The sequence below is a fragment of the Lasioglossum baleicum genome, chromosome 8 (assembly GCF_051020765.1).
Source record: "Lasioglossum baleicum chromosome 8, iyLasBale1, whole genome shotgun sequence".
Classification (NCBI taxonomy): Eukaryota; Metazoa; Arthropoda; class Insecta; order Hymenoptera; family Halictidae; genus Lasioglossum; species Lasioglossum baleicum.
Genome location: NC_134936.1, coordinates 13397198 through 13414573, shown reverse-complemented (window position 1 = coordinate 13414573; position 17376 = coordinate 13397198). Strand labels below are relative to the sequence as shown.

The window sequence follows — 17376 nt, the reverse complement described above, 5'->3', positions numbered from 1 at the left end:
CTCTCCTTCTCCCACCCTCGGCTTCTCGAACCGTGGCTATTTCCGCAACGGATGGATGCACGTCACCTATTTTCCAACCGGACGTCCCTTCTCTATTTCTCGGGGCATCCTGTCGCGAAAGGGAAACGGACTTTTCCGCGAGCGAAATCGGCGCCAGCCAATGGACGATCGGTACACCGTTGATCCAGACGATCGAGTCCTCGAACGAAAGCGCGTGCATGCAAAGCTAACGGGACCTGCTAGGCAGAACGCAGCCACGCAGGAGAATTAATCGGACCCCGAATCGGCCTGCAAGACCGCAGGTGCGAAGTTCGAGGGGTCGAGAACTACGGTACTCTGTGGGATATCGATCATTTTAACCTTACGTCGTTCCCACTGAACATCGAATAATTCATTTCGACTCGCTTTACCGAGAGCCATAAGCGCTGAGAGATATTCTAGAAACCCCGAGGAATATCCGAGGAATACCTGATCCACGTTCAATCCATTCTTGCGCACCGAACATTGTCCAGAGCTCCGTCGTAACAAAAAGAAAAATGCTCGAGGCCCGGTTTAACTCGGACCATCGATACGATCAGAAAAAAAGTGCATTTTAGTAGTCCGGCTTGTTGGAAGAGCTGTTAAGCTGACCAGGAAACAAATGTTGGAAGATAAATGATCCTGCTCTCGGTCGGGAAGAAGGCAGCAACTGTCTGTTGCGGTTCCATCTGATGATTTCAGGGTTCATTAACTCCGAGGACGTCTTGAAAACAAATTCACCGCTCATCTTTATGCATTGACAATGAGAATGGCCCGGTCGAATATGAAACTGCAAAGAGATTGGAAAAATTGAATGACACATTATTGTCGGTTTCCCAAAAATTATTAAAAGAGGAAATACATTTTCTTCGAAGTTCTTCTTTCAATTTAAGTCTAGTACTCTTCATACTTTGTAACTTCTAATCTCCGTCGGATGCTTGCCTCAAGGGGGCTTTCGGAGACGCTGGCTCAGTGCTGCAAATTGCATAAGGGTAATTAGCAATCGATTACGGCGATTTAACGAGAGAGTCGCTTATGAAAGTTCAACAGGTGTGACTCTCGCGGAAAAAGGAGTTTCTCCGGGACGTCTGGATCGTTGCACGGCCGCGACCCTTCATTTTCTGCTTCTTCCTCCTCTAACCAGCTTCTCGATATGGTGAAACCGGGCTGGAATGCGCGAGACTGCCTTCTCAGATCGGTCGGGCAACATTGATCTTCGCTGCGACGGATGGCTGCGGAGGTTGCTGCGCAATCTGCGATCTTCCTGCTCGAAGAATAAGTCACCGGCTGCTTTATTCGATGCCAGGAACACCGCGCGTCCAATCTGAACGATCTCACCCCGCAACACAGCGGCACGAGTGCTCTTGTGCAGGTGATCTCGTGTTGATAGCCTGAAAGCATCGATGGCGTCGTAAAAACGTAAAAGGTAGCACCCTTCTCATCTCATTTTCTGGAGCATATGTAGACTGTGGATTTTCTTTTCTAATCAGTAGAGAAATAAAAACTGTTTCTTGCAATTGATGTAGACAATTTTTATTTAGCACACGGATCCACAGTCCAGCCATTGCCATTTCAGAACAGTCTCCGAGTCGCCAGACCGCCATTTATCTAACGAAAGTAGGACGACACGAGTTACAAATTGAATTAGACCACTATTGGCATTCAATTCTGGTATAAATCTAATTCTCAACTTAACGCATGCCGCGAATACGAACTGCTCGATTCATGCATTTCAGCAAGGAAATGTCGAGCTTCTAGGTCAGATCGAACGGAACGCGAGAGGGTAAAAGGAAATTTTAAAAGGAATGAATCTTCCTCCACCTTCGCAACGAGCCTACGATGCGTGAATTTAATTGGTGATTGATTCAAGTTTGTAGATTTTATTCGACACAGTTCGGGTTCGTTGACACGATGTGTTTGATTTGCGCGTTTCGTGAAAATATGTTCCGATTAGAATTCCCGCATGGCTGTCACCCGAAAGAATTTCATTTGCCCATTGACCTCACGTAAATCGGGCGCGGCGTTTTCCTGCCGCCGAGATTCGAGGCGAGGCCCGCGGGGTCGTCGTTGCAACACACGCGTCGCGCGCGTAGAATTAAAATTGCATTTCTGTATAACGGACAGCCCCCTGGCCAAGTATCCATGAAATTACGCGGCCAGGAACTCATCCTCATCCGGGTAGGAATAATAGAATGAAAATCGTTTCATTATTCCGACCGGTTCATGGAACAGAATATATTTTAAATCGTTGCGCGCCGTGCTTCGGCGAACCTTTAAATATTCAACGTTCAGCTCGATAGAGCCTGCGCTCGATTCAACCGGTACCCGGGACTTGTCACCGTTAATTAACACTGGGCGACGTGCAACAATGACGACGCAGAATTTCCGGGGACGCGACACCGCGGAACTGCGCTCTGCAACGGGTGCAATTGCATCCGTGATCGTTAAAACGGAGACTTTCCTAACCGTGAATCGAAAAGACAGGTTCCTGGCGTCGGCAATGCAGTTCTCCGAGCACTGCTCCTCCATATTTGATCTTTGGAGACTGTGCGTTGGATGCACATGCAGTGGCATGCACTTTATAAACTCCTGCGCATCGAAATCACAGGAACAATCTATCAGCGTAATTCGTCGAAATTTTCTGTAGAACTTGTCAGCATTTGGAACCGACAGAATTGTTTAAGGGTTGATTCAGACAGAAATGATGATGTTTGGGGGAGGATCTGACGAAGAGAGCCACAGAACGACCTTGAGCGTCCACTAGATTCGTTTGAAGCATAAGCAGGCTCCATCCGCGTTTTCCTATGCAACGCACGACCGGAATACAGTCGGCAGCGTATTCTCTATTTTCATTCCAAGCCGGGCCGAACAATGGGGGATCTAAATTGGGCAAAAACCAGTCTGCCGTCTAGTTTGGCGAGACCGGAGGCGTTCCGTGCCACGGACGGGAACAATGTCGGGGTCCCACAATAAGGCCCCACCGACGGGGCCGGCAGCCAGTGCCTGGAATCGATCGAGGCGGACCCGTCGGCTCGGACCCACGAATAAACGAAACTACTGATTACACCACCGACCCAGAACAAACGATCCCCTGGATCCGATAGGGGAGGGTGTCGCGCCGCGAGTGTTCACGACATATGTCCCGATCAAATGTGTAAACAATGGTGTAACGTTACGGTGGCGTTAGGTAATTCGCATACAATTAGTTATATGTCGTTTGTAAGCTTTGTAGTAGGCAGACTTTATCTTAGATTAAAATAATTAAGATTAACTCTGAGGAATCGTTCTTCCTTTGCGTCTCGCGATCATCCCCACCAAACCACGGCTCGTCCAATGATTGCCTCGACTCCCCCTCACCACGCGACGTAGACAATGACCTTTGCTCCTTAGAGGCTTGCCGCATCCCTTAAAATACTCCAAAAGTAGGAAAAACCATCTTCCGCGTTGAAACCGCCCCAATGAACGGAAACGGTTGGCAGGACTGTCTTATTTTTGCAGATCGATGGGCCGGCTGACGAACTGACGATCTGAAAGACGGGGATTATTTTTAGCGGTTCGGCCAGACGCGAATCGAGAGTACTGCCTCCCGACGACAGGGTCGATACGCGCGGTGTTGCAGCGCGAGCGATAAGATGCACATTTCCGTGGCATTCCGTGGGTCTTCAGGGCGTACAATCGGTTCATTGTGCTCTCCCTTGTTCTCTCTCTCTCCCTCTTCCCACCTCTCTGTCTCTCTCTTCTTGCCTCGGTGCTTCGAAATATTGTGCGGGCCTGTGCAGGGTCTGCCAGGTGCACACTGCTTCCAGGTGGCCGGCTCTCTGAATTTCGAGGCCGATCGAAAGCGCGACGATAACCTTCGATATGGATCGGTTGACGTGTCCCTTGCTCTTCAGGTACCTCACCTTACTCGATTGTCACCTGTTCTTCTACAACCTATGACTGGCACGCGTCTCGAAACGGTGGAACCAAAAAAATTGGGTTGTCTTAAAGAATAATAAGGTCACAGGAAGTTGAGACGTATTATGACATATGATTTTATCCTCGATCATTTTTTTCTATTTTTACTATGTGCACGTACACATCTCGTTCGACTGTCTTCGACTACTATTCTGTTGTATCTTACAAATAAAATACTAATTAACGGAATACAACACTATCGTCCTTCAGCCCGCATCCTTGAAGGATTCGTTGGCTTTTTCGGAGCCGGCTCGAACAACCAGAATGTTTTTTCAATAATCTGACAACCAGCCGGCGAACATAAAGCAACAGCCCAGCTAGAACCTATGCATAGGATCCTTGTTATACAACACAGCGGTACACGATCCCGGTCCATTCGGAATATTGCCGCATTTTCCGTCCGCCACGTCGTCTCACCTAAACGCTGCGTTAACAGCCCCCTATTCTTCCTGCACGAGCATTCACGACACTCGAGTAGTTCGCTAAGCCGGGAAAACGGTGACCATCTATTTTATTTGCCGTTCGCGGAAAACACGTAGTCAGCCGCCGTCGTTTTCTCGGATTATTCGTGATGATCGCGTGCAGCGTCGATTCGCGACGCGGAAATAGGCGATTCGCGGTACGATCGATTGCTGACGATCGTGTAATTCCCAGATGCGATATGAAATCCCCGGGAATAATTATAAGATGGCTCTATGTAAATTTCGTCGAGAGAGAGAGAGGCATGAGAAATAGAATTCTTGGAAAATTATAAAATTGTTACATTGGTACACTTGGCAAATCTAATTTCGGGAAATTGCCTGGTCTATTCCGAAGCTTTCTGCCACTTTCTAATATACACATTTTCATTTTCCGACAAGGAAATTCTAGAAAACCGAATGGCTATGAAATCGAAATATAAATGTCAAGGGATCAATTTTACGGAAGTATTAAAGCCGAACAGAAAAATTGTCCACGATCCTGGTGACCAGTGTTTAGAGTCGAGCGCGACAAACAATCTGAGTCAGAGAGCCATCCATCACGGTATGTACCCAGTATTTAACTTGTTAACCGTGGAAGATGAGTCGCCTGGTCATTGATGCTTCCTGCATTTTATCGCGGCAAAGCACCCATAGCTCGTCCCACTCTGGTCGACCGCAAGAATCCTGGTCACGTTAATTCCATTGAATGTTAACAAGTCCATCGATACACACTGTGCACAGTGTAGCGGCGCGGCGCTTCAGTCTTGTGACAGAGACGAATGTCGTTCTTGGAAATTCTGCGATTACCTTTTCACGCGACACGAGATAACTCCTAGCTCGAATACACCAGCGACAAGCAGCACCAGAGATAACCATAATCGTCGCTATACATCGCGCGGCGTCTTAGTCACACGCAGATGCGCGAAATCATTTCCCGTCTCGCTCCCGTGTCCTCGCGGCGACAGTGACGTCTCGTTTGATCGCGGCGCCGGACATCTCTCAATTAGGCGGAAAGAAAATGTCCTGGACCCGTCCGCGGACTCATGTTGCTCCTTCAATCTAGCTGCACGCTCTTTACTTTCACGTCCAATTACTTTCCGCCTCATTTCCGACGATTTTGATGCCGGCGAAGGGGAGGAGAGGACCGATTTGGCTCGTCGAGAGTGCTCCTTTCGATTTCAAGGGAAATTTTACGGGCTGTGTGCTCGTAGGGGGTTGCGTGGGACTCGGTGGCGTACTCGAAACCCCTTCGGCTAGTTGTCAGCCGGTCGCCCTACGAAGGGTTCCGAGGATAATGTTCCGGCCCTGGCCTGGAGACTCTCCCGGCCCATTCCATTCCAGAGCCGTCGTCTCTCGCGTACATCGGCCGCCAGGGGAAGCATTCCATTCATGTTTCGGGACGCGGAGCGGACGCTGATCGGCTGACGGGAGAGAGAAAGAGCCGGGACTCCTCTCGAGGACTATAGCTGCGCTGCCTGGCGCCACCGTCAGGAACAACGACCTGTCGATGGTGCAGCAACCGCGATGACAATCGGCCTGTTAACGTGAGAACGCCTCGGCCACGTGGTGTTCGTCTCCTCGGAAAAGTTCTCCTCGTTCACGAGTTCCGCTCGAACTTGAAGTCTGTGAAGTGTGACCGCGAAGTGACGACAAATCTCTCTCCGACACTTCGAGAGTACGACAAATGGAGCAGTCCTCGACTGGAAGAACGTAGGAAAGCGTAGGATCGTTACCCGGCCGTGGACAATGCCGTTCCTGTGCGTGAGTATCCTGTATCCACGGAAGGACCTCGTCCTGCAGACGATTTTGCGCATCCTCCGCGTTTCCCTCCCTTCGAGGAACAATCTTGCTCACTCTCACGATTCTGTCCCCCCTCTCGCACGCTCTCGCGTGACTACTCTGGCCTCCTCTTCTTCTGCTGCTTCTTCATCTTCTTCCCGTACCCCCTCGCCGCAATCCGGAGGAAGTACGGTCGAAAACGAACCAGACGAGGAATCCGCACGATCACGTGGACGGTGAGGTGCTAGAGCGACCTGCGTGGACGTTTAAACTGACGGGATCCTTACATCGCTTTTGCAACGACCGGCTTAAATCATGGTCAATTAGTTTCGCTGGTAAAAACGTAGAGAACTATTAATAATTCCGAGTCTGAACAGAATTTTCGATTGGTAGCGTAAGACGCCCGTTTGGACCGGACAAAGTAGTGTTCGAACGTTTACTTTGTAACAAATGCTCGCTTATAATATGTATAGACGAGTAGGTGAATCATAAAGCAGAAGGAACACCAGATGGATTTAATATAACGGGTACATCGTTTACGACCTGTTGAAAATATTAACAGAAGAAAACGATTTTCATGTGACTCACTACAATCATCTCGCATTCCGGCATGCCAGAAGATCCCGTTCCCCGAAATTGACAAATCAGACACTCCGCGCCGCGTCATAAGAGGCTTAGCGTGAGCATAACGTCGTGAATCACGGTGTTCCCTCGAGTATTAGCGTGACGGCATTTCCTGGAACGTGCGTGGTAATTTGTAAATCGTCATCGGGTCCTTGGTAGAGGGTATAAACCGCGGAGGATCGTCGACGGTTCTGTCAGTGGTTAATTCGCGTGTCGCGGGTACGACCCGACGTCGGCGTCGGCGTCGGGTCGCATTCGTCCTCCCGCGTGCATAAGCAGCCGATCGTGGTGAGGTATCATCGGTAGAAAGCGACGGGAGCGAGTAAAGTCAGTGTGAAGGCAGAAAGCAGCAGGAGCGTGTTGGAAGGGCCAGTGGCAGCTGTCGGTAGCGGTCGATGCGAACGGGGCTCGATCGAAGTCCCCTCGGGAGAGAGCAAGCTAGGCTCACTCACAGCACAGCCAGTTGCCAGTGTACAGTTCGGCAGCGACTGACTCTGCCCGTATGCGTGTCCGTCGCTCGGTGTCAGTACTTTTCAGGTCGGTCCACAGTGCAGTTCGCTTACCAGCGTGTTTTCGTGCGGCACGTTTGCGCTTCGGCTGCACAACGATTCGTCGAGTCGCCGTTGGGTTACGCTCGCGAGTGGTCGACCGTCGTGTCCTCTTCGCTCTCTCTTTCTGTTTCTCGAGAGAACAACTCGCTACCGGCCGCCTCTCGCCAGTCCTTCGTGTGCTCGTGCTCGTCCTGTGCTCTCTCTCTCTCTCTCTCTTTTTCTCACTCTCCCCGGGTTTTTCTCTTGATCTTACTCGTCACGCAACAAACATCGCTGCAACAAAGACGCCTCGCGACGCCTCCGCCTCCTGGGGCACACGAGAATCCTGGGGCCCCAACGATACACCGTTTCCGGCACGTGGAGCCAGCCAACATCCAGCCACTTCTGTTTTTGTTCCTCTGGCGCATCGCTGGCTGCTGCCTCCGTCTGGCTACCCGTCGCTCCGAGCTTCTCTCGTGGGAGGTCAGCACCTAGCCGGCTGGGTAAGTCAACAGAGACCAGACTCTCGCCGGACCAATACACAGCTTCGACGACCAACCCACTTCGAAACGAGTATCACCGAGTGCCAGAGACTCGTTTTGCTCTGAAACGTACGATCGTCTTCCATCGTCCACGCTCAGAAACTATCCGCGGACACCCGGCCCCCTAAGTGCACCGACGATACGGCGACACTTGTTGCTCGTGTCCCCTGGTAAAAAGCCGAACTCTTCCTAGCTACATACCAAGATTTAGCATTCGGAAGACTCTGGGAGTCTCTGGTCTGTCTTTTCACCAAGTGCTTTCGCTGGTGAGCAGGTTATCGGGGACTTTGATGGGTCTTATTTTTGTATTTGATAGCCCTTCTCTAGTCCACGGCGATTTTCGGTCGTGAGAACGCCGGTCACGTAACGGTAGCGTATCTCGCGGAACGTGAGAACCTGGAATGTCGCGAGACGTGAAGATAAGACAAGGGTCTGCCACTGGCGGGGGTGGATCCCCCGCACTTCTCTCTTGTTTACGAACCACGCGCGTAGGAAACGTCGTCAGCGACCACGTGGCCGAGCACGTGATACCTTGAAATCAGAGGCGTCGAATTACCGTCGATTTCTAGTTGCCTGTTAATATTCTGACTCGGTTCGAAGGGGTTCACTCTTTTCTAAATCGTTCTAGATCGAGTATAAGGATAGTTTTCCCCGTGGAGCAATGCTCTGGCTCCGTAGGAGCCGGGAGCAGCAAAGCCACGCCTCCCAGGACGCTCTACATAGAGATACATCTTCTTCCACGCCAGAATAAAGTCTGATCTTAATCCCGAGGGAAATAGACGTTCAAAATGGATCGTCAACGTGTTCGGGGAGATCGTGGAAGTGGAATAAAGAATCAGAAGTGCGTGGTTCGCGTCGGATGGATGTTTTGACGTGCTGGCCACGCGAAACTTTCGAATGGCCATGCGTGGAACGGTCGGCCAGTCGATTAGTCACCGCGACAAGATAAATCAATAATCGCGTCCGTGCTCCATCGGGTAATCGGCCGGCGCTTTTCCGCGAGACGGTGTCCGCAGAACCCGGGTTAGCCGGAACCGGTCTCCATTCATCGGTAGACGCGGAGTCGTAAATTCCGGATCGATCGTGAACCCGTCGCGGTACTTCTCTCGCGTGCATCCGCTTCGCGTAGTCGAAAGAAGGAGAGAGACCTTCGCGAGCTGCTGCTGCTGCTTCGGTCTGTAGCAGTAGAAGCGCGGTGGTGAATGGGGAGGGCCGAGTGTTGTAAGTGTTCTTCCGTCACCCGTGTGAAAGACCTCAGAACAGATAGCAGTGTCAACCCCATGAATAATCCTAAATCCACTGGCGCCTTCTTGTTTACACTGCCAGTCGTCTACGAGTTGCTTCCTGTCGAACCTACTTACACGGGCCGCGTCGTCGTTTCCTGACCGTCCCTCTAATTTCCAATTCCTCGATCGATCACATTCCATTCTCGCCCTCGAATATGTGCCCTTCATTCTCATGCCCCCTTTTCGGGAACTTTGCATCTCTTTATTCGACCAACAACTCTTACTCCCACAGTTCTGAGTGCTACAATGATCTTTTCGTAGCTTATTGTTCCAGGCAATTATTAGGGATGAAGAATTTCTAATCACTGTAGGGGTTGTATGTAATTGCTTCCACTTATTCGACAGAGACGACACCAATGCCTTAGGATAAATTATTACCACGTTTGTTAGCGGTTAGTTAGCAGGTTGACCATCGTGCCGGACTTCCAACGGCTGCGGTTGATAAGTGGGGCGGTCTCGTGTACGAGAATCGGTTCATTCATAGTCTGCTCCGTTCTAACGGGCACGATTAAGTTGCGATCCAGACAACGCGTGATTGACACCCGGTAGCCATTATCGTTCCGTGCCACATATGTAGTTCGTAAACAGCGGGCCAACACGTGTAACGTTTCTGGTCGAAGATACCGATGGCAGAGCGTCGTCGTTGTGCAACCATGTTCCGGATTACTTCGTCGACTCGAAGAATCTTCGAAATATCTCCACCGATATTTATCTTCCTAACATTCTTCGCGTACTTCTTTCCGTCACCGGGATTCTTATCGTCGGTCGTACCCTAACGACCTTATCGCCTACGATTTTTTCTCGATTCCCAGAGCTTAACCGATGCCGTTGACGTTCCGTTCCCTCGGCCGACGAAGTTCAAGGCTGAAGTCTCACCTTTCCCTTCGTGGAATAGATTTCCCGGAGCGCCGGCATTCGTCCCGTTAAAACGACGCTCGGGCAGGGACGCGATCCTTCCAAGAAACCGCTCTCGAGATAGCGTTCCGCGGGAACGAACGCCAACCTGTTAGAAACTTCGTCTAATTCTTCGGGAACGATGTCCACACTCCGTGCTGGCTCTGATAAGCCTTTAAAAATTGATTAGATATGTTTAATTGTTCAATGGTTCAAATTCAAAAATATCTGTGAATCAGGAGGTCTAAATAATTGTTACATCTGTAACATCGTCCAAAGAGAAACCAAAACGCATGATCCTCGAAGGGTTACTTTCGCTCCGAAATCTCTTTCGAATGACGTAACTCCGACTCGAAACGGTTTTTTCAGCCGAGCTTATCACAAAAGGAAGTTGATAAAACAATTTAATCAAAGGCCATAACAGTCGGCTTCCTCTGCAGCGATGACGGTGGTTATGGTCTCGATGACAGCTTTTAAGAGCTGTGGAAAAAACGAGTCGGAGGAATCTAGGCGTCGCTATCGTTGTACAAATGTACAAATGAAACAGTTCATTCAGAAACGGTGTGTCCCGCCTGTGATAAAAGCCTGTTCGTCGGAGGAAAATTGACGGCGCGGTTCGACGATAAACCTTGTAAATCCCGCGGGCCGATAACCGAGCTTGTTTTATTGCACCCTTGTTGGTCTATGTAAACATTCGGGGACCACGTGGTTCGCCTATTCGCGTCCCTTGGTCCTCAGCGGCGAACGTGTGCGCCGCGGAACGGGAACTAGGCCTTCGTATCTCGTCGCCACAACTCAGTGGTGTATTATCGAGACACGGACACCTTCAATCTACCTTGTAGTGTACACAGACAGAGAGAGATATCAGTCGTTGTCTCCTTCGACAAGCTGAGTTCGTGTTCGACAGCACGCGCAAACCACGCGAATCTCCCGGAAATCCACCGAATTCACGAAAGAGAGGTGCCATAACCGTGTTCAGGATCCCGCGCCGCGCCGTCTGCCTCGGAGACTGGAGAATCGTGCTTCTCATTTATATTTCTGAAGGAGATCTGATACACAAGAGTTTTCATTTCGAAAACGAGCACTCTCATGAATCCAGTCTCCTTGATTCGCCATTTTGAGTAGAAATTGTATGAAACATCGACCTGTGTAAATAAATAATTAGTGGTCTGGCATAATAGACGGACTAAAAGTGTTCCCGCATTCTTTTGGGAAAGATAGTGAACGTTTTCCGTCGAGCCGTTTTCTGCACGAAGGTAATACAATTTTTTGGTGAGCCCGACGACGACCGGTATCGTGCCGGAGAAAACAAAGGGCAAGGACCCCGTTAAGGCTGTACAATGGGGCCGTTCTTGCATTTACAAGATGTTCCGGGAAGCCGACGATGAGGCAGCGCTATTATACGAACGCAGGTGTCGGTGCAGATGTCGCGCAGCAGACGGCGCGGCAGAATCGCGCACGTAAAATTTAATGGAACCCCGGGACTCACCTATATTTCGTTTGGCTCAAACCCGTCCAACTTACGTTAACTCTGAAGAACCCTCGATCGTGTTACAAGCATTTAATTTCTTTGTAATCTAACTTTTTGAAAATCGTAATAATAATCAATTTAAAAAAAAAACATGATTCTGAGACGTACAAAAAGGTTTCTATAAGAACCTGAAGTGCAATTAGAAGCTGCACGACTCGCAGAGTAACCTAATACTTGCATGGTACTCCTCCCATAGCTAAGTACGGGAATATAGTGAAGCGGTGATTTTTGTTTGTATGTCCACCGCTCCAATATATCCGTACCCTCACCCAGCATCCCCAACCGCTCTAGTCCCGACCATATCATGAATTATCGACAATTGCAGAGACTCCAGCAGAAAACTAGACGCAGACTTCTTCGTTCCAGGTAGAAGCCGAAATGTTGTGATGGCCGGCACGTCCCGACGTCCGAGCTCCGAGCTCGGACCTGACCTGTCATCGCCGACGCCTCCGAAGAAGTCCAAGTTCTCCGAGGCTTCTCAAAAAAAGGACCAGGATCTGAGCACGGAGGACTTAGAGAGCGTGGAGAAGCTAGCCAGCTCGGTAGCAGCCTCGCTGTCCGAGAATACTGTGGAGCTGATCCCAGGAGGAATAGCAGTGACTAGTCCTTTTGAGATCTCCGAGGAATCCTTGGACGGAACGAAACAACTGATCCAGACCAGTTTAGAAGGACCGGCAAAGGTGACGCCTGGATCTTCGAAGGAGGGACACTTCGGCAGCTTCGAGACCATCGTGCAGATGAAGTACGGCCAGCAGGAGCACTCAGCCAGCTCCAGCAGGAAGTCCGAGACGGACAGCGACGTGCAGATTCAGACTTCCCTGCTGGGAGAGGGTGCGTACTATCGGGAACTGTCTCTGATAGGAAACGGAGCTTATGGCACAGTCTACAAGGCCAAGGATTCGAACACTGGACAGGTCGTTGCTTTGAAGAAAGTCAGGGTACCACTCACCGAGGATGGACTACCGTCTTCGACTCTGAGGGAGATCGCCACACTCAAACAACTGGAGAGATTCGAGCACCCACACATTGTGAGATATTCCTCATGTTTTATACGCGTTTTCCACCTTCTGTCTCCTGTCTTCAGCTCTTCTTCTTCTCTTCTTGCGTCATCTATCTTCTATACATCGGGAGACAACCTCTATTCTTGATCCTCAACCGGTCATACCGAAGCTGGTCTCCATCATCCATCATCCACTCATCCTGAGACTCTCTTTTTCTTTTCTCAATCCAAACTCTCGTCTTCGGACCCTTTCTTCTTCTCTCTCCGCTTGCATCTCGCAAGATCGTGATTGCAATTTGCATCCTGGATATAGGTGAGACTGCTGGACGTCTGTCAAGGGAATTATCTGCACTTGCCCTCGGCCGATGGACGATCGGAAAGGCTGGACCGGGGACTGACCTTGTGGCTGGTGTTCGAGCACGTGGAACGGGATCTCGAGTCCTACATGTCCTCGTGTCCGCGGCCAGGTATCCCGCCAGAACTGATAAAGCAGATGTCAAGGGAGATACTCAGGGGTGTCGAATTTTTACACAGCCACCGGATCATACACAGGGACTTGAAGCCGCAGAATCTGCTGGTGTCCAAGGAGGGTAGAATAAAGATCGCAGATTTCGGCCTGGCTAAGACATACGACTTCGAGATGAGATTGACTTCTGTGGTGCGTCCTCCAACTAATTCTCCTCCCCCCGTTCAAACGAATCGATTTGACAATTCGTGAATTTCAGGTTGTGACGCAATGGTATCGTGCACCCGAAGTGCTTTTGGGCTGCTCTTATGCAACTCCCGTGGACATATGGTCCGTGGGTTGCATCCTAGCTGAATTGAGTCGACTGCAACCCCTGTTTCCCGGCACAAGCGAGGGCGACCAGCTCGACAGGATTTTTCAGTAAGTCTATCAGAATGATTCTTTAATTGAACAAATACAGAAACATGAAATGAATGATTAATGGATATTTCGCGATTGTTTTGCAGGGTAATAGGCACCCCATCGCAAGAAGACTGGCCCGAGAACGTGTCCCTCAGTTGGACAGCGTTCCCATACCGCCAACCGAAACCTCTAGCAGAAATAATACCGGACCTCAACGAAGACGGTCTAGATCTAATCAAGAGTCTGCTCATGTTCGATCCCCACAGTCGATTGACCGCGGCTCAAGCGCTCAGACACAGGTATTTTGCCGAGGACAGCTCGTGATGATTATTTCTCGCGTCCCCTCGTTAAGCAGACGTCCCGCGACTCGATCACGCACAGAAATGATTGCTTTCTTGGCCGTACGGTCAATCTGGATCTTTCAAACTGGTCTGCGCTCATGAATACCGGCGTTCCCGTTCCAGAATTACAATTGCAAAGCGCCTTTGTTGCAGCCGCTTGATGAAACTATCGTCATATTTAATTCCCACGAGCGTTTCAAGCAACGAGCTTCTCGCCGATCTGTTCGGTTCATAACCGGTAGGATTTTCATCGTTAGCATGCTTAGCGGTTAGCATTTATCGATACGTTATTTATTTAGGTTTAAACAGCGCCTCGACGCCTAAAACGAATGTTATTCAACCTGCGATTCCAGATAGTCGGGATCGCTCTCGAAGCACTCGAAACCATATGCCTTAAATTTCTATATAATTGTACGTAGCCGTAAGCGTAGGATTAAGCAGCGTTCTCGTAAGACTGGGGCCTCTTCAGACCCGCTTCGGATCCGGTGGAGGGACACCTTGGATCTTCCGCGTCAGAAACCAGAAAGCACACTGCCATATGTATATGAAATGCGATCGACGACGTTCAACGACGCAACGTTACCTTTCGTACGGTGTATAGAACCTTTGCTAATGATATTTATGTACACCTTAGCACGCGCAGTTTGTAAGGATATGTGGAAGAAGTTCGAAAAAGACTGTACAATAAAATAAAGATTTTTTTATAGTTTTATATACCGATGTTCGGCTGACTTGCGAAACTTAGAGCTGTAAGAGAGGTTTGCCTCGCTCAAAAGACCCGCCATTTTACGTGGTCGCCATTGCATCTGCACCTTGCACTTTCGTTATCGCAGATTTACGATAGTCGATAAAACCACGCGATATTTAGCCGCTCATGCCGTCGTTCTGACAGTTTCGAGAGAAGGTATTTCCGAAATGAAGCTACTTTGGAATTTCGCCTTATCAGCATCGAAGAGATTGCCATACCCGAATGGCTGTCATCTGAATCAGACTCCATGCTGGAGAAAGATGGCGACCGAAGTGGAAAAGGCACAAACAGCTACTGCTGGAGGGGACACGATTTTCGGGAAAATACTTCGCAAAGAAATTCCTTGCAAATTCATTTATGAAGACGATCAGGTAAACCAACTGGCGTTGGCTAAGGTATGCCATCCAAGCGAAACATGCAACATTTCATTATTTATTATGTACGTTGCTGGTACTATTTAGGTTATTTGCCGGCTCATCGTGACGCACGAACAATTACTAGATTGTAGATATTTATGCTAATGTATTGTAATTACAGAATCATTTTAATGTCCATAAACACTGTTCTTGCGGAAATACGATAAATTAAATATTGTGAAATATTATGTAAGTAAATATTGTGCTGAGCTTTGTTGAAAAGGTTCCAAGTCGAATTCTTCCTTTCAATAATTTGACTAAGTCGAAGATTAAATTAAATTCTTAACTTCTATACAATTGTTATTACAAATGCACAAATCCGCAGTGTACCAATCAGAAAATTATAGATTACTGCATATTCACGTGAAAATTTGCATGTATTTGATTGAATTTTTTTAGGCATTCTGATTCACCCATTCATATGCATAATTCGCTGCAGTATCAGGAATTACAACGATGCAGAATTAAAATATATTTTGTTTATCAGTGCGTCGCGTTTCACGACCTCAACGCTCAGTCGCCAGTGCACTTCCTGGTGATCCCGCGGAAACCGATTGCACAACTATCCAAATCCGATGACGAGGATGAATCTCTGCTAGGTCATTTGATGCTGGTCGCTCGAAAAGTGGCGAAACAAGAAGGCCTCGACAACGGATTCCGTTTGGTCATCAACGACGGGAAACACGGCGCGCAATCTGTGTTCCATCTGCATCTGCACGTCCTCGGAGGACGCCAGATGCAGTGGCCACCGGGTTAACGATTTACACCGTGATTGGTGAATTGGTAATTGCAGAATTGTACCATTTTGTTCGGAAGTACACATTCTCTGAGGAATAAAGCATTGAACGAAGTCGAAATTCTGTGGAAATATATCTTTATTTCAAATTATTTGCCTGTGTAGAAAAATAGAAGCATTTTGTAATACTTTGTATTACTCCGTTTACTGTTTCTCGTATACTTCGTACACGAACTGCATCCCGTTCTCTTCTTGTACTCCTTGGGGAACGTCTGGGTTTCTAAAAATAATAGCAAACATTCCAGAAATTAATATAAGTAAATTCTGAATTTAAAAAGTATGAAAAATGCATCAAATTAACACGATAGTTAAATAGAATGATATGTCCTGTGACGATTAACGAATTCTTCTAAATTGAACTCACTCCTTCAAGACTATGTCATTAGGTATCTCTGGGAAAAACGTGTCGCACTCGAAATGCCGTTTTATTCTTGTTAAGTACAATTTGCCAAAATAAGGAGACTCCATTGCAGCCTGTAACTCAAAGAAATAATTTACAATCGTCAAAATTTGATACGATTTTGCGAAATCATGTCGAATACCTTGTACACAGAGCTGCCGCCTATTACCCAAATATTTTCGATCTGACCCTTTAGCGCACCTTGCGAGATAATCTCCATTGCGTTTGGAAGACTTTTGCATAAGATCGCCTCATTTCCAAGATCCCTAAATAATTCGTTCGGATAATAATTGTTAACGTCCTCGAACGTTTCGTATACGCGAAGAAATAATTAGAATTACAAATGCTTCGACGAGAGAACCATATTTACACGATTCTGTAGTGGCCTGTACTTGTCCGGTATGCATTCCCATGTCCTCCGACCCATAAGAACAACGTTCCTTTTATTTATGTTTTTTGTTTTTGACGTCATGGACGTGAAGAACGCCATTTCGCTCCTACGTAAGAGACACGTGTTTCTTAGTTAGAATATTCTTGCAAATTGATCCTGTTCGATTGATGTATGTATTGCGAAAGTTGCTTACTTCAGTTTCCATGGTAAGGCCCCATTTACGCCGATGCCCATGCCTTCACATGCAGCAGCGATTAAGTTCAATGGTAAATGCATTTTCTAAGCGAAACTTTTTGGATATCAGCACCAATCAGCACGTAGTCCAATACTTCACAACAGATGTATGTACTTTGATAATCCAGCGGTTTTCAACCTGAGAGGTCCGTCCCCCGAGAGACGCGCCAAAATTTTTTAATAACAAATTACTTTTCATACCGTAATATCTACAAATAAATAAAACTTAACAGTTTTTAAAACGTGTTTATATCATTATATCTATTAAAAATATAAAAAGAGCGGGAAAAAATTGTTTTCGGAGAGTCGTAGCAGCATAAAGATTGGAAACCTCTGCTCCTTTTGTGAAAGCACAGGTCTCAACGGCTAAAATTCAAATAATACTGACGGAACCGTAACCTGGTGGCTTGCCAGCCTAGAGTAGGAACCATATAATAGTTAGATAAATGAAAAATAACAAATTAGACAGTTGCAATCATTATATTCTTAATTATTAGAAAATTTGTCGTTTGAATACTGCCGACCATTGAGTTATGATTAAAAGAGCAGCGCAATTGATT

At 48.0% G+C, this 17376-nt stretch overlaps 3 protein-coding genes across 12 annotated transcripts in view; 2 read left to right on the top strand and 1 right to left on the bottom strand.

Annotated features, from left to right (window-relative positions):
- The window catches only part of LOC143211415 (cyclin-dependent kinase 4), a 39048-nt gene extending 24524 nt beyond the window's left edge, over nt 1–14524 (top strand). The window contains exons 1-5 of one of the 10 annotated variants that reach the window (XM_076429094.1): nt 749–6193; nt 11989–12650; nt 12936–13280; nt 13348–13508; nt 13595–14524. In XM_076429094.1, coding sequence (XP_076285209.1) covers nt 12009–12650; nt 12936–13280; nt 13348–13508; nt 13595–13814 — 1368 coding nt within the window. In that variant the 5' untranslated portion in view covers nt 749–6193; nt 11989–12008 and the 3' untranslated portion in view covers nt 13815–14524. The other 9 variants (XM_076429090.1, XM_076429087.1, XM_076429091.1 and 6 more) reach the window with 9 other exon arrangements.
- Nucleotides 14525–14642: 118 nt separating this feature from the next.
- Hint1 (histidine triad nucleotide binding protein 1) lies at nt 14643–15852 on the top strand. The gene is made up of 2 exons (XM_076429113.1): nt 14643–14950; nt 15483–15852. The coding sequence occupies exons 1-2, from the start codon at nt 14747–14749 to the stop codon at nt 15750–15752; spliced, it is 474 nt and encodes a 157-aa protein (XP_076285228.1). The 5' UTR covers nt 14643–14746; the 3' UTR covers nt 15753–15852.
- Dhfr (dihydrofolate reductase) lies at nt 15853–16977 on the bottom strand. The gene is made up of 5 exons (XM_076429110.1): nt 16776–16977; nt 16533–16688; nt 16334–16457; nt 16156–16265; nt 15853–16011 (listed from the first exon to the last, which is right to left on the bottom strand). Exons 1-5 carry the CDS (start codon nt 16856–16858, stop codon nt 15936–15938), a joined length of 549 nt encoding a protein of 182 aa, XP_076285225.1. The 5' UTR covers nt 16859–16977; the 3' UTR covers nt 15853–15935.
- Between the last annotated feature and the right edge of the window lie 399 nt (nt 16978–17376).

Coding starts and splice junctions, on each gene's coding strand:
- Hint1 (XM_076429113.1), top strand. CDS start 14,747: ATGAAGCTACTTTGGAATTTCGCCTTATCAGCATCGAAGAGATTGCCA. Junction 14,951..15,482: donor TCATTTATGAAGACGATCAG/GTAAACCAACTG, acceptor TTTGTTTATCAG/TGCGTCGCGTTTCACGACCT.
- Dhfr (XM_076429110.1), bottom strand. CDS start 16,858: ATGCATTTACCATTGAACTTAATCGCTGCTGCATGTGAAGGCATGGGC. Junction 16,689..16,775: donor GCCTTACCATGGAAACTGAA/GTAAGCAACTTT, acceptor TCTCTTACGTAG/GAGCGAAATGGCGTTCTTCA. Junction 16,458..16,532: donor GTTCTCTCGTCGAAGCATTT/GTAATTCTAATT, acceptor CGAATTATTTAG/GGATCTTGGAAATGAGGCGA.